Source organism: Medicago sativa, chromosome 4, assembly GCF_051527215.1.
Source record: "Medicago sativa cultivar Bolivia chromosome 4, Bolivia_mono, whole genome shotgun sequence".
In the NCBI taxonomy this organism is placed as follows: Eukaryota; Viridiplantae; Streptophyta; class Magnoliopsida; order Fabales; family Fabaceae; genus Medicago; species Medicago sativa.
The window spans coordinates 64,649,384-64,665,830 of record NC_140752.1 but is presented as its reverse complement, the minus strand read 5'-3'; the positions used below and the strand labels follow the sequence as shown (position 1 = coordinate 64,665,830).

The 16,447-nt window shown below is 32.7% G+C and overlaps 1 protein-coding gene across 5 annotated transcripts; it reads right to left on the bottom strand.

The window, feature by feature from the left end:
- Positions 1–760: 760 nt before the first annotated feature.
- LOC146930730 (uncharacterized) lies at positions 761–5,555 on the bottom strand. 5 transcript variants are annotated; one of them, XM_085702208.1, is made up of 4 exons: positions 5,326–5,555; positions 5,160–5,247; positions 1,448–3,897; positions 761–1,347 (listed from the first exon to the last, which is right to left on the bottom strand). In XM_085702208.1, exons 3-4 carry the CDS (start codon positions 3,776–3,778, stop codon positions 1,048–1,050), a joined length of 2,631 nt encoding a protein of 876 aa, XP_085558334.1. In that variant the 5' UTR covers positions 3,779–3,897; positions 5,160–5,247; positions 5,326–5,555; the 3' UTR covers positions 761–1,047. The 5 variants fall into 5 exon arrangements, with proteins under 5 accessions (XP_085558334.1, XP_085558335.1, XP_085558333.1 ...); XM_085702209.1 differs by having other exon boundaries at positions 4,241–5,555; XM_085702207.1 differs by having other exon boundaries at positions 5,160–5,555.
- Between the last annotated feature and the right edge of the window lie 10,892 nt (positions 5,556–16,447).

Here is a 16,447-nt window from a genome sequence, read left to right as displayed (position 1 = left end):
GATATTTTTAGTAACAAAGGCTATAATGAATAGGAGCTCTGCAACATGTGAGTAGTAACTAGTAAGGCATCCGCACATGCACATTGAATCATAAAATGAAGGAAAGTTGTCACAAACAATGAAGAAAAGTTTTCATGTATTTAATCTATGTATGTGTTTTTTTAATCTAAGATTATGTGTTCAACATTAAACATCAATAATAATTAAAATGTTTTTAATCCCTACAAAATAATGATTTGTTAAGACTATTTTGTTAGTCTCATGAAAAACTAAAAGCCTGCATCGAAAAAAATCTGGTATGGTCTTGTGTCAAAGCTTTAAAGGATACAAATGACAAACTTTACACTGTCTCTACTCTTAGTCTTCAGCTATAAGAAGAGTACTGTACACATTCTCTTTCTAACACTTCCTCTAGCATTCACTTTCTTATCGGGTAAAATCCATGTCGGTCTCACAATTTGGAAATGGATCTCACATACATTGGTGAGACCCCATGAATTTCAACCAATAAAAGAATGAATTCTAAAAGGAGAGTGTTAGAAAGAAAGTGTCCGTGGCATTTCTCTAGGCTATAAATACAGATTAGGCATCTCTCATCCTGTATATAGGTTATTGCTTTCAGCTAGAATCTATCAATTTTCTTACCAACAAAGCAAACGAAAACTCAACTAGCAAGTAGCAGCTAAATACTTTGGTTTGGTAATTCGCAGTGATGCTTGAACAACTGCATTAAAACATTTTTCTCACCCTTGGAACCTACTTCTGCCAAAACATATTTCTTACCAAAGAATTATGATTACATTACAGTGCTGGTGTTTATTCCATGGTCTAACAAGTATTAAGAGAAAAAATGACAGCAATAGAATACAATTTACTCATACTATTCACATTTCAATTGATTGATATATGAGAACTGTCTATCACATTGTGCATTTTTTAATACTAATACTTGCATCTATTGAGAAAAAATAAACATAAAAAATACTAAGATTCTGCTATAATCTTATACTCTAGCTTGCGGAGACATTTCTCTACCACATGTTAATTTTAGACTCTACCAACAGGAGAAACTGGTGGATAAGAAACAAAACTTGCAGGAATATGAATATCCTCCAATTTACCAAATGCCTTAAGTTTCGCAGTTTGCACCAATAGTGTTTCCTTTGGATTCTTTTCTTCAATGGAGTTTCTTGATCCAGAAAGCTCACAAGGCATCTTGCTATCCACTAATGCTATGCAAATGGCGAACGCTTGCAAAAGTGAGAGCGACGAGTCAAAGGCTACGGAACACATTCCATTCTCTAAAGGGGTTAAGCTGAATGCTGGTCGCAAATCTTGTTCATTCCCCTGTGGTTATCCAAAAAAGAGATACATGAAAATTAATAACTAATATTAGTAGTCTATATAATATATTGCGCGCAAAATAAGTTTCTTGAACAGAAAGTACCTGAACAAAAAGATCAAATTCATAATCTGCAAAATAAGCTTTGGACGATCTTGGTTTTCTACACACTTGATAGTCACTAGCAAGAATTTTAAGTTTGCAAGCCAAATCCCAACCACCGCAGTCACATGATCCACCCGATTTCCAGCGCTCAAGAAGTGATGAAGGTCCACCATTACTAGGAAGACTATGAACCCCACCTGGGAGCACAACTGTTGCACGAACAAGGTCATGACTATCATTGTGGCAACTGCTATGATGTTGATCGTTAACAAAACTGATAGCTTGAGGTATTTTGACAGCAATAGCAGCAAGCTCATCATTTGGCAGATAGTCGGTGTCCTGACTCGCATCCCCTTGCCCGAGCTTTACTGAAAACAAAACAAACTCTTTCATGGTAGATGAGTCCACACAATTCTGTCCAGTTAAATCCAAACAGTGCGAATCAGAAGCTTTCATTTGAGCGACGGCATGGGAAACATAATCAGGTCCTTTGCTTCTGCTTGCTTTACTCATCCAACTTCCATTCTTCTTCTTAACCTCGCTAAAGGTGAGAAAAGTATAGATACGGTTGCATTCATCTTTACCTAACCCACCTAAGTTCTTCACTTTGGCTGCAAGAATGTTTCCGTCAGTTTGGTCAACAGCAAATGTGAAAAGGGGCAGGCCATTCTTCACAGAAATTCTCAAAAGAGCTTGCCTCGTTGATGGAGCATGCTTCTTGTCCTTTGAAGAATCAACGGTTTTAACTGGGCTACAACCAACCCTTTGGTCCCTATCCACTTCTTTGATTGGATGTAGAGTTGAAAATCTCCCATTAGCTGACCTATAATTCTTATTTATTGACAATGAATCCTTCTGAGAAGATTCCAAGGAATTACTGAACTTAGCTGTCTTTGGTTTCAGCAATGGATCCAGTAACCTCCTCAAAGGGCTTGTCTTGCTTCTGCCTGTATCACCAGGTTTATCACTTCCTGAAATGTTTGAGTTAGCATAACCTCTCACAGTTTCTGAATTAGATTTACCCGCAGTTGTAGAGCTCTGATTCGGGACATCCTCATCCTCTTTACAAGCAGAGCCTCCACTTGTATAGCCAATGCTGATGCTTAATCGGCGAAAAGGTGAAGAACTTCTTGACTTTTCAGAATTTACTTTTTGGTCTGATTCACGGAGAGGCCTATTTACAGATGAAGTTTTTGCCACAGTTTGTCTCATTTCCTCGGCTTTTCTAGACCTGGGAGGACTTATTTCCACTCTGACTGATAAAGGTGATGAGGAAGTAGATATTGGTGATGAAAAAGTAGAAGCATGAAGTTTGCTACTTTCAATATCTGTGGAACTGCAACCAGAACCTTTATTCAGAGAATCATTACAGCCAAGCTCATCAGGAAGGCTACCTGAATGCGAAATATCGTAATTTAGTTCTTTCTGACAGAGTTCCTTAGGCTGTTCTGAAAAGCTCAATCGACTATACTTTTCTGATTTCTGAGCTAAGAATGTTTGTATATGAGGAACTCGACAATCACTATTATGAAGGTTGTCTTTAGGCAAAAGATGAACAAACGGATCACTTTTTCTGAGCATAGCTTGCACAACATTATCAATATTTGGTTCATTAAAATTCTCCACTCTTTTTTCCTTTCCATCATCTCTACTGCGCATTTCTAGCTTAGCACTTGATGCTGCCTTGTGCATTTGCTCATTTCGTTTGACGCCGCTTTCCTTATTGATATACGGTTCCAAATATTTCCTGTCACAACCTTTCAGTCTGCTGGTAGGATGGTTCACCGAAAGACGGTCATCTGCTCTGAGATGTTTGCTCGGTGTGTTAATATTACCGATGCTACCTCTAAAATCTTGACAATGCCCAACACTTCTTCTAGAGGTTTTGACAGTTTGAGAGTTGTCTTGAATTGAAGACGCTTCAAAGTGAGATTTCAGCGACTGACGTGATTTCCTTTGATCTTTACCAGAATGACCAGATAACCCATCCGTTGGAACAGAAGAGGATGATGCAGTACTAGATGTTGAACTCCTGCTATTTCTATGTGATGCATTTTTATGAATGTGTTGCCATTGTTCTAGACGGCTCCAATCAAGAACACCAACATTTAAAACTTTCTCTCTTCCCCTCTGTAAATAACCTGGCAAATTGGACATGTACTTAACCAGCTCATCTTCATACTCACTATCACAATTCCCGTGCTTGCGGTGATTCCGGTGAAAATTTGAAGTGTCACCTTCCTCATTTTTGTGAATTTCATGATGATGGTCAGCAACATATGGCAAAGAAGACTTCCCCGACTTTATCTCGTCGTAAATCTTTCTACTCATGGTGATAGATGGTTTCCTGAATTTTATTCCAGATCTGCTGAGCTTATGCCCTGGAACCAATCAATCACCTTGCAAATTGCAATCCAAAACATACTACAACTTGATTTTCTTGTCCAAACCTGGATTATAATCGAAAAATCAAAACGTATAAAAACAAAGATTTCAATTCAAGCTAAATGAATTATTGCTTATTGTGTGAAAAAGAAATAGATTTCAGGGATATATATCTTAAGTGAACCAATGCAAAACCAATAAGTAATGTCATAAATTCATAACATAATGAAAAACATGAAAAGCAAAGTTCATGGAAAGGGACATAAATTTGAAAGCTAACAAAGCATAATAAGGTCCAAAGAAAGATTCTGGACAATTTCCCCTTCTCCCCATATGGCCCCAACTTTGTGCATAAGTCTAAATTAAGCTGTAAAGGTTGTGGGGTCACTATTTACACCAACACATTACCTTTCATATAACACCACGTGAGTGAAGGTGACTTAGCAAGATGAGAAAAACCAGAGAATTTGTGTATTAGATTGATGACCATAATAAAATGCGGTGCATAAGAATTTCTAGTCATAATATCTTGGAAACTAACACTTATGCACAAAAAATGTCACAACCAAGGATAATGTTCCGGTGCACCAAAAAGTCTCACGTTGCTTGGGAATCGAGACTAACGGTAGTTTATTAAAAATATCCAACTAGGGGAATTTTACAAAAGACAAAACCATGAGGACTCACACAAGACCCAAAACAGACAATACATAAAAAATGAAGTGTTCTCGACTTGAAGTCGAAACAATCGTATATCCGTTCTAGTGGAACTGGAATCATATCTCTTAAGCAACATCTCAAGTTCAAACCTTGTGTATGAAAAAAAAATGTCTGGTTAACTGGTGCCCCAGGCACTAGTTAACAAACTAAAAGTAAAAAGAAAAGTTCAGTTTTACATTAAAAAACACTTTCAATTTTCAAAAAGTAAAATACACAATTTTTAAAAAAATTAAAAAATACTCTACATCACTAGGAGAGGAGAGACGGTTCCTCAACGGAAATTAGTCACTAAACAAGTCGGTAAATAATTTGGTCATATAAGATAACAAACAAAATGTCACAAGATAGAAATGTGTAGTGGTCCATGCAAATGACAGAAACCCAATTTGAATTTCGAAAAATAAATAAAAAAGATAAGGTACGGTACAAGCACCCATCTTCGTCGACACCAAGATTTCCAGCTATATTATTATAATTTTCAAAAATCAAATTATTGAACTCTCTTTCTCCACTTGCAAGCAAAATAAAAAAAACAAAAAAAACAAAAAAACTGCACATGTGAAGAAAAAGAACTTTAAAGAATGAAAATGAGAAAGGGAATGCATACCGGAGAAAGAGTGTGAAGGTTGGAGCGGTGTCGGTGGTGAAGAAAGAGTGTGGGATTTGGGAACAAATCAAGATGATGGTGATGTAAGCTAGAGAAAAAAAGAAGATAAATAAATGTGTAACCAAACCAAAGGATAAAAAAGTCTGAAGCTACTTTGGTTACTTACTACTGAAAGTTGTTGAGATGAGATCAAAGCCAAAAAGTCTTTGAGGCTTTGAGAATATCACCTGAAATAAGACACCTAGCTATAACCGCGTACACACCTATACTCTGTGTTTTGTAGTAAGTAAATATAGATAGAGAGAGAGTTTGATTGAGTGAGAGAGTGGAGAAGATAATAGTTTTTGGTTTGTGAGTGCGTGCTACTCCTACTACAACTACTAGATGCAAGAGGCATTAAAAAGGTGCAAGTTTTACAAAAATAATATATTAAGGTGGTTGGACTTTTTAGACTTATTTACCCAACTTTAAAAATAGTAACTTAATTTGGCTAATAACGATAAATTTATCAATATTCTTAGGAAAATGCTAACTAGTGCCTTCAGGGTACTAGTTAAGAAAGCAAATATAGTAATTTCGTATTGGAACTTGTACATTCAACTTCTCAAAAGTTTAAAAAGTGACATTTTAAACTTAAAACTTGCTTTTTTGGGTTACCTTAACCATTGCCCTAAGAGCACTGGTTAGCAAGACTCATATTCTTATTATTTTGTCAAAACAGAATATTAGATCTTAACCGATGCTTTAATACCATATTAGAAATTGTGGTTGAGACTAACATAATTCCACAAAACCCACTGATGAGGTGATGATTGCTCACATTTATAAACACATTTTCAAATCATCTCTTATTTAATGTATGACTCTTTAACACTTTAGTTGAGAGTAATCGAAAGAAAATTCTAGCTAAAATAATTATCGGTCATACTTAACATTTCTCAGTCAAACTCTAGTAAAGTAAGAGATAAACATAAGTATGATATTAATGATGTCTCGTTTCAACCTCAAGTATGTCACACCATGTTTTAACTTATTGTTCTTTTTTATTTGTTGAGTGAACCTCACGATTTTGTCTTTATAAAATACGTATTGTTGAATTAATGAGTGTAAATGTTATATATAAACTACAAATTATCTCGATTCTCAAACAATATAAAAAATTTCAAATATATCAAAACAACGGATTTATGTTCATCAATATTTCACTTGTTCCATCTTTATCATAAATCGAAAGATAAGAAGAAAGTTGATTTCTTGTTGTAACTGTGAGACGCAGTAGCAACTTTTGACTGTTTGATTTATATCAATGAATGATATCGGGCCTGTTTGGTTTGGCTTCTGAGAAGCAATTCTAGCCCAAAATCAATTCTCTACAGTGCCAAAAGCAATTCTAGCCAAAAACAACGTGTTTGGTTCAGCTTTTCAGAATTGCTTTTATTCTCCAAAAGCAATTCTCTATGAAGCTACAAATCCTAGCTTCTAGCTTTTCTAGAATCAATTCTCCTTGAACAACGTGTATAGGTTTGTATATTTTATTATTACAACATGTTATTTTACTTTATTGCCCTTTATCAATTATCATTCTTTATCAATTCTCTTTTAGCTATGTCTATTTTAGTAATTATACATTCAAAAGCAATTCTACATAATTGCATCCAAACATAAATCATTTTGTTTAATCAATTCTACATAATTGTATCCAAACATAAATCAATTCTTTCAGAATCAATTCTGTCAGAATCAATTCTCTCAGAATCAATTATATTCAAAGCTGAACCAAACGGGCACATCATTTAACTATGTAAAATTATTAATATAATATAAACATCGGATCTCAAATCAATGGTTGAAATGTATAAATATGTGGAATAGTGTGATTTTGCTACAGCAGATCCCTTCTAGAAATGAAGAGAATTTTACTAAGTTGTTACCTTAGGATGTCCCTGATTTCGAATTAAGCTGGGTTGTCACGATGACGTGGCAAAAAGAAGTCCTGATTATGGGGGGAGCGGCCTGTAGATTTCATGAACCCAATCGAAAGGTTAAAAATAGTGGAAAAATAATAAGATCATACGGTGATAGTGACATCAAGGAGAGCAAAAAGCGGTGACGATAAAGAAGAAGATGATAGATAATGTGTGTGATCCTAGGCCCCACGTGATGCATTATTTTATTGGATTTTTTTGGCTATGATTCTCTCCTTGTAAGAAAGTGTTGATTAAAATATGGACCCATTCGTCAACGGGACTGAGTAGGTGGGCTTCACGTGGACCCTCCTAGTCCTCTCTCACATTAATCTCGGCCGTTTGATTGGGGTCGAGTTAAGCTAATAGAGAAATTGTCGTTTACTTCTGTCCTTAAGATTAATTTATACAGTAACTATCAACCAGGTTAACCAGTGTTTAAGGACATTGTTAAAGAACTTTAACAAAGAAGCTTTATAAGAAAAGAATGTTTTTGAGACTTCTAAAGAATCTTTACATAAATTACAAAACATAAGAGCACACACATCGCCTGGTAAAATGGGTGGTAACACACTAACCAATGCATTTGTGTCATAGTACCTTGGATAATTGGCATTGCATATGAGTAGCTAAACCAACCGAGTAGTGATATTTGTACAACTCTTTTGAACAACTTTATTGACAACTTTGTTTTTCTTTCATTTGATTGGTCAAGAACAATAGAGAGAGAGAGAGAAAAAGGAAGAGAGAATAAAAACATGATGTGAGTATGAGAGAGAAAGTTGTCAAAAAATTGTTAGAAAATGGTTGTAAAAATATCATTTCTCAAACCAACCATAGTAGCAATGCATTGCCACGGTTCCTTACCAGCATTTGTCAGACTTTGTATTACTTTTGAGTTTTTTTTTCTTTTAATTAAGTATTTATATTACTAAAGTATATTGTTGTTGTGAGATAAATGAGACCCATTTTAGAGTTTTAGAGGAGTGGTATGGATATTTAGAAAATGTAGTTGAGTGGTTTAAATAATTGGGAAGTGTAAAGTAATATAATGTATTATGTGGGACCTTATACCACCTATATGGGTGGCATGGATGTGTATGCTCTAAGGGTACATACTACAAGCACATGTTAAAAGTAAATATAGAAATTATGTATCGAAAATCGTTTCCATCTATTTCTTACATTTTTTTAACTACTCTCTTATCTTTATTATAAGAAAATTTACATTTTAAGTTTATTCAATGAATGATATATCTTCTGTCAAAATTTATAAGAAAATTTACATTTTAAGTTTATTCAATGAATGATATATCTTCTGTCAAAATAAATAAATAAATGATATATCTAATTTCTAAAATAGAATAGATACGTAATTTATTGAATGAATTTAAACATGACCTTTATCTTATAATAGATATTAAAGTAATATATATTTTTTTATAAATACTTACTATTTATGAAAATTCTATCATGTGCCTTTATGACACATGTTACCGTGACTCTTATTATATTATATTGTTTAACAAGTGTCTTAACTTAAAGGATTTTTATTACTCATACTATGACCTTTTGGACATTTCCCATCTGTCCCAAATTATGAGTTATTTTACAAAATTGTCCTTAATAAATTAAATGAGAAAGATAAATGAAAGAATTGAAAAAATAAAGAGTAATAAATAGTTAAAGAATATTCCCTCCGATCACTATTATAAGCAAAACTCCATTTTTTAGATACATTGAATATTTTTCTACTAGCATACTCTTATTTATTATATTTTAATCATCTAACTAATCTACTAACTATTCCCTCCGGTCACATTTATAAGCAAAAAAACAATTTTTTAAGTTCATTAAATAACTAATGTATTCGGTCATAATCATAGGTCAGACACATTATTTATTCAATGTACCTAAAAAGTTGTTTTTGTTTATATATGTAATCGGAGAAAGTATATTTTACCGTTAAAATCAACAATAATAATAATTTCTTTCCTTTAAAAAAATATATTTAATAACCGTATAAAACTAAAAAAAAAAAACATAATTTAAAACGGATAAAGTGTCTTTTATGTTCACTTCATCTTTTCCGTTTTCTTTGTTTTGATAATTTCTTCTTTTCCTTTTTTTGCGGTTGATTTGTATAGATTGTTCTGTTCTCTGACGTTTGGTGTCGGGCATTGGCTAGTAACTTCAAGCAAGTAGCTTTTGCAATTTGCAAACTTCTAATTTCTAAATATAGTTTGAAACAAATACAACAAAACAATATACTATATATTTCTTTAAAAAAAAATACTATATATTATTTCTTGGGATGATGTACAAACATAAGTGGATACACATTTTTGTTACTATGTTTGTTTCCACGGTGAGATGACATTAGACGCAATTCTAACTTGAAGCCACAATGTCTAACTTCTCTATTTTCACGGTAGCAGTGCCTCGTAACGCGATAAATACCTAGCAACCGCTAAACCAAACACAAAGTATAATAATGGAATTTTGTCAACAAAAAAGAAGAGTATAATAATGGACTCATGTTTGTGTTAAAAGAAGGGGAGAATGCAGCGCTTGAGATCAAAGTTGTTGGCACAAGGGAGCACAAAACTAAAAGCAAAATAAAAAATGTTCAATTTGAGTCAAAAAAATCACTCTTACACAATATGTGTCGTCCTTTCTATGGTTCAGAGGCCATTTAGCCGTCCACATTTTAGGCTGCAAAAGATTCCTAATATTTAACATCGCTTTCCGCCGTATAATATAAGATTAAAATCGAACCTTTTACTTGTCAAAAAATAATAATTTGAAGCTTTGAACCATTTGTTTGTAACAATAAACAAAAGGTGAAGGTTCAAAGCAAGACATCATCATTACGAATAAGATCCAAAACTGTAATGATGCTATTTGCATATTGCTTAAATAAATCAATTATCAATCACTTTTTTGTAAATAATAATATAAGACGATGCCAGCACGCGTTGCAAACCAACTATTCGTGTATCATATGATTGTATAAAATATAGTCATTGCAATCGTGAGATTTCATGAGAAATTTAGTTAACTGGATGGAGCTTTGTATGAAAAGTGTAAAGTATCATATGTAAGTAATTTAGTAAGTAAATGGTTAAAGAATAGTTTTCTAAAAAATTCGGGTAGGGGGACTCCTTTAAGGAGAGATACTCTATCACCTTATCTTTTTTATCAGACTCCTATGTGTCAAGAGACTTTTATTTTTGGGGAATTAGTCACTTTAATCCCTGAATGTGAGATGATTCATCACTTTAGTCCCTGAATGAAGAGAAATTGCAAAATAGTCCTTGCATGATCAATTTCAGGGACTAAAGTGACTAACGGAGTCTACATTCAGGGACTAAATTGACTAACGAAGTTTGCACTCAGGGACTAAATTGACTAACAAAGTCTACATTTAGGGACTATTTTGCAATTTATCTGCATTCAGGGACTAAAGTGACGAATCCCTTCCGATTCAGGGACTAAAGTGACTAATTCCCCTTTATTTTTCTACTCAAAAATATAGAGAGACGAAGAGAAATCCATGGAATCAAAGTGTGTTGTGGAGTGCTGCTCCTGAATAATCATTATGTGACGATTGTTTTTTGTTTTGTAAAGCCAAATAGAGTAAATTTGATGGAGTAAAAAGACAAATACTTCCGAAATTGTAAAATCTTGTAATTATTTCTCAAAATTTGAGAAAAGACAAAAAAAAATCCGTGAAATTGTTCAACAATAATCAATTTGCCTCCTTTGTATGTGGCACTGCTACATGGTTTGACTGATCATGCCTATAAAATTGATAATAATCAAGCAAATTTGTCCTTGTGACAAATAGTTTTCTTGTGCTGTTGGAGAATTTTCTTTTATATATAAATACATATATTTGTCATTAAAAAAACTAAAGCAATGTGAGGGAGTTCTTGGATTGAATATGAATTCATTCTTCATATTTTTCATATTTCATTACTTCATGGATGTTGTTGCATAATTCTAGTTTTATTGAATAGGATTTTGCAATGATAACTTGTTTCATCCCAGGGTCGGACCTTGGGGAGTGCAAGAAGCGCTACCGAACCGAGCCTCTAAAAATTATGGGTCTCAAAAAAAATTATAATACCCACCTCCATTGAAAGAATCACAACAATTATTTCTTTTTCGCATAAACCATTCGTTTTCCCCTTTCCTACGACGTAGGAGTGACATTCCAAACGACACCGTTAGGTAAATTTCACCTCTCTTTCACTTAATTTTATTTTGTTTTGTTTCGTGTTTAAAAGTTCTTCTGATTCTGATTTTTTAATGAAGCTTAGCTACACAAAAAGAATTGCGTTTTGATTTTACTGGGACCTATTTTAAAAATAGAACCGAGCCTCCTATTTCATAGGAACGGCCCTACATCCCACCATATAACCTTACTTCATCTTCTTCCTCACCTACGCGGAAAAATGATGGGAGGAGCCTTATATTCAAATCAATGGACACAGAATGAATCAAGAAGTTATTCTTTCATGTGTGAAAGTAAGAACTAGGTCATTTTAAAATGTCATTGTAAAAGGATTGCGGTGGTTAAAGTTGCTGAAACTAAGGGAACTTCTACGGTACACCCGCAAATTAAGGTGTACCGGTACTCCTACTTCAAAAATCTTTAAATTAACTATTATTTTTATGAAATAAAGAGCTATTTATTGATATTTATATTTTAAAAAATGTCATTTAATAAGAAAAAACATCATTTCATTGTTCATAAAAATCATACTAATTTTTTTTACATTTTATTGTAAAAAATAATCAAAATTCTCTATTATGAGTACTAAAAATTCAAAAAAATTAAATTTTATTTCATCGACGTTTTTGCTAAATAAGATTTGATTATTATAATTATAAGTGATAGAAAACAATACACTCAAAATTTTGGGTGTACCATAGACAAGAATTTGTCTGAAACTAATGATAATTTTGGAAGAGAACTCTTCTCTTGCCGCGCCCTAAAAAAAAAAAAAAAACTCTTCTCTTGCCGAATATTTGTGTGTCACTTCTTACATAGCTGGTATAAGGCTATAAGCAAACATAATACAACATGAAAAACATTAAAAAAAAAACAGAGAGTTATTTATTAATTACGGAATTAAACACAAAGATTTGCCATGCCATAATGCTTTTCCATAATGCTTAGAGGATAAATTAATGCTTACACTGTGACAAATTAACTCATGGTAGATTTTCCACTTGAAATTTGTCCCTTACTAGTTTGGACACCCGTGCCAAGCACGGGCTAAAATTTCGTCATATTTAATGAGAAATGATATTTTGACAACCACTTTTTGACAACTTTTGGACAACTTTCTCTCTCATACTCACATGATGTTGTTATCCTCTCTCTTCCTCTTTCTCTCTCCATTGTTTTTGACCAATAAGAAGTGAGAAAAACTAGGTTGTCAACAAAGTTGTCATCAAATGGATGTCAAAATATCATTACTCTATTTAATGGAAAGAATATTGTGATGTATCAAGTATTAGTTAAAGTTCCTGGGAACTTAGCTCAGCTGTTATGGACAATGCATAATATATGCAAGGTCCGGGGTTCAAACTTCGGACAACACAAAAAAAAAAGTGTCATTTAAATCTCATCATTGGATAAAATATTGGAGGTCGAAGAACAAATAAGTGAAAAAAAAAAACTCATATACTAAAGCCTTGTGTGGTTGTTTTTTCTGCAATGTGTCGAATCACACAAGTGTTGTCTCCCCCGTAAGTCCCAATGGTGATATCATATATGCTTCAACATTTTTGGGGAGCGGAAGTGCTTCGTGGTGGTGGATCACAGACACGAAGAGTCTCATATTTAATTGAGAGATGTTAATGTGTCAAGTGTAGATTAAAATAACACATTGAATGCCATATAATAGATATTGAACAATATATAAGTGAGATGACTTATAATGTCATAAGATTTTGGATGTAACTGTGATGTCAATCTCACTTGTGTGCTTGCTCTTAGTCAAATATTATGATACAATCCAATACAGGTTCCCACCAAAATCCCAACATTAATATGATTTGTTTTCTTAGTTTTTGGGTGTCATTTGTTAAATTTTGTATCTTAAATTTTAGTTTTGGGATGTCATTCGCTTCCATGCAATTTTTTCATTCAACCTCTATTATTTTAAATTTCTTCAGTTTTAGTCTTTGGACCGATTTCACAATGGAAAAATGTAGACGTGTTCTACTAAGTTGACAAAATACACTTATTAGATATTTTAAATTGATGTGACATTTTTTGAATGAATCTATTATTTTGGTAGCATGATTACCCAGTAATTTTCAACACCTTCAACAAATTCATAAAATTACCAGCAACTCATTTTATTCCCTATACTCTCACGAATAAAGCACACACTCCTTAGTGTTTCCCTCATTATTTATCTCTTGTACACATTCCTTTTTCATCTTCTTTCTTTTTCTAATTTACTTTCTCTTTTCTCTTGAAAGAAAGGAACAAAGACATCCCTCTATGAAACTATCACCAACCACATTTTTTACCATGTTATGCCTTTGAGCCTATTTGATTATCAAATCATATCACAAATACATATAGTCTCACACCTGAGGGATAGACGTTAATGTGTCATGTATGATTTAAACTTCTACATTATATGTAAGAGTAGATAATAAGCAAACATATAAGTGATATGACTAATATATCCAATGTCTTAAGGTTTTAGGTTTAAATGTGATGTGAATTTCACGTGTGGGGTTTCTCTTAGTCAAATGTGATGATCAAACTCATTGTAGGCACTCTAAGAGCTCCGAACATCATGATGAACTGTTTTGATAGTTTTTGAATTTCATTTGCATAAGTTTTTTGATATTAAATATACATTTTTGGATGTCATTTACTTTCATTCAAATGTTTTTATCCAACCTCTATTATTTAAAATACCTTCACTTTTGCTCTTTGGGGGGATCTAACAATGAAAAAATGCATGTGTTTTGCTTAGTTGACAAAACGATATTTTAAAATTATGTGACATTTTACAACTGAGTCTTTTTTTTTTTTTTGGTGAAATAACTACTCATAAATTTTAACTCCTTCAGCTAAACTATAAAATTACAAATAACTCACTTTATTTTCAATACTTTCACGGACGAAACACACACTACTTTTTTTTCCAATCATTTATCTCATTTTCAAATTACTTTTTCATATTCTTTCTTTTTACAATTTCCTTTCTCTCTTTTCATGAAATTTAGAATCATAAGCCTCTCTCCATGAAATCACCATCAATCCACCTTTTTAATCATGTTATACTCCCTCCGTCCCGGATTAACTGAGCCATTTGCTCATTTCACACATATCAAGAAAAACGTATAAATGAAGGAGAGAGAAAAATGGTTTTAAGTGATCTTGTTAAGTATTGGTGCATTCTCCACTATTAGAAATACAAAGTGGAATATATTGAATGGGAGTGATGAAAGTAGTATTAATTAGCATTATGAAGAGAAAAAAGTAATTAATATTGCATTGAAAAGTGAAATGGCTCAGATATTTTTGGACAATTTGTTTTTGCAAATGACTCAGTTATTATGGGACGGAGGGAGTACCTCCGCCTGACCTTATTTGGTTATGTCACCAGATCATAGACGCATAGTCTCACAATTAAGAGAGATGTGTTAATGTGTCAATTGTAATTTAAAGTTCCACATTAGATGCAAGAGTAGATGTTGAGACATTTATAAATGAGATGACCAATGTAAGAGTAGATGTTTAATTTTTATATTGAATTTAAATTTTTTGTTGTTGTTCGCTTCCATGTAATTTTTTTTTATCAATCCCTATTATTTTAAATTTCTTCACCTTTTGTCTTTAGTGAGATTTAAACTTAGAAAAACTCTAATGTGTTATGTTTAATTAACAAAATGCATGCTTATTAGAAATTTTTAAATGTTATTGTGTTTTTTTAATTAAGTCTAATTTTTGGATAAATTAATTACTCAAAAATCCTGAACTTCTTCGACTCACTTTATTCTTTATAACCTCGTGGACAAAACACAATTTTTTTACCGGTATCATTTATCTCAATCTAAAAAAAAATCTATTTTTCTTTCTCACTTCTCATGAAAGAAAGGAACCTCTGTTTGACTTTATTTGACTATGTCATATATTTACGGACGCGGGAGTCACGCAATTGGGGAATAAATGCTAATATGTCAAATATGAGTTAAAGTTCTGGAATAGTAGATGTTGAATAACATATAAGTGAGATGACACATATATATGTGCCTAGATATTTTGAATTGAAGATATAATATTAATCTCACGTGTGTGATTTCTCATAGTCTAATACGATGATACAATCCAATGCAAGCTCTATGGGAAGCACAAACATTATAATTTTTTTCCGACAAAACATTACAATGATTTGTTTTGTTAGTTTTTTAGTGTCGTTTGTTTATTATTTTATCTTAAATTTGATACTTTGAATGTCATTCGTTTTCATGCAATTTTTTTTATTCAACCTTTATTATTTCAAATTTCTTCACCCTCTGAACCCCGGCCAGCACAAAAAGAAAATGAAAAAGCTAGTTATGAGGTGTCAACATAGCTGAGAAGCCGTAACTTTCTCTTGATGCTTTTGAAATTTATTCCTTTATTAAAAAAAAATTAAAAAAAATCATCTTTGGTCTTTTGTGGAATCTCATAAAAGGAAAACATAGATGTATTATACTAAGTTAACAAAGTACATGTTTATTAGACATTTTAAATTGATATTTTTTTAATAACTCTAATATTTTGGTAGTATAGTTACCCAGAAATCTCCAACTTATTCAACAAACCCATAAAATTAATCAACTTATTATTTTCCCTTATTACTCCTCTATGTTCAAATTTCTTTTTCATCTTATTTCTTTTTCTAATTTACTTTCTCTCTTCTCATGAAAGAAAGAAAAAAAATCATCTTTGAAACTGCCACCAACCCACCTTTTTTACCATGTTGTGCCTCTGATCTTATTAGGCTATCTCACCAAGTCACAAATACAAAGAGTCTCGCACTTAAAAAGAGATGTTGATGTGTCATGTGAGAGTTAAACTTCTAGGTTGGACGCAAGAGTAGATTTTAAGCAACGTGTTAGCGAGATGACCTGTAATGTCTCAAGGTTTTGGATCAAAATATGGCGTCGATCTCATTTGTGAGGTTTCTCTTAGCCAAATGTGGTGATCCAACCTATTGTATACTTCCGCAGAACTCTGAACACTATGATGAATTGTCTTCTTAGCTTTTTTTTATGTCATTTGCTTGGATTTTATAT

Excerpts from the sequence above, each read along its gene's own strand:
- LOC146930730 (XM_085702209.1), bottom strand. The coding sequence starts at position 3,778 with ATGAGTAGAAAGATTTACGACGAGATAAAGTCGGGGAAGTCTTCTTTG. Across the intron at positions 1,348-1,447 it reads AATTTGATCTTTTTGTTCAG|GGGAATGAACAAGATTTGCG; the intron begins GTACTTTCTGTT and ends GGATAACCACAG.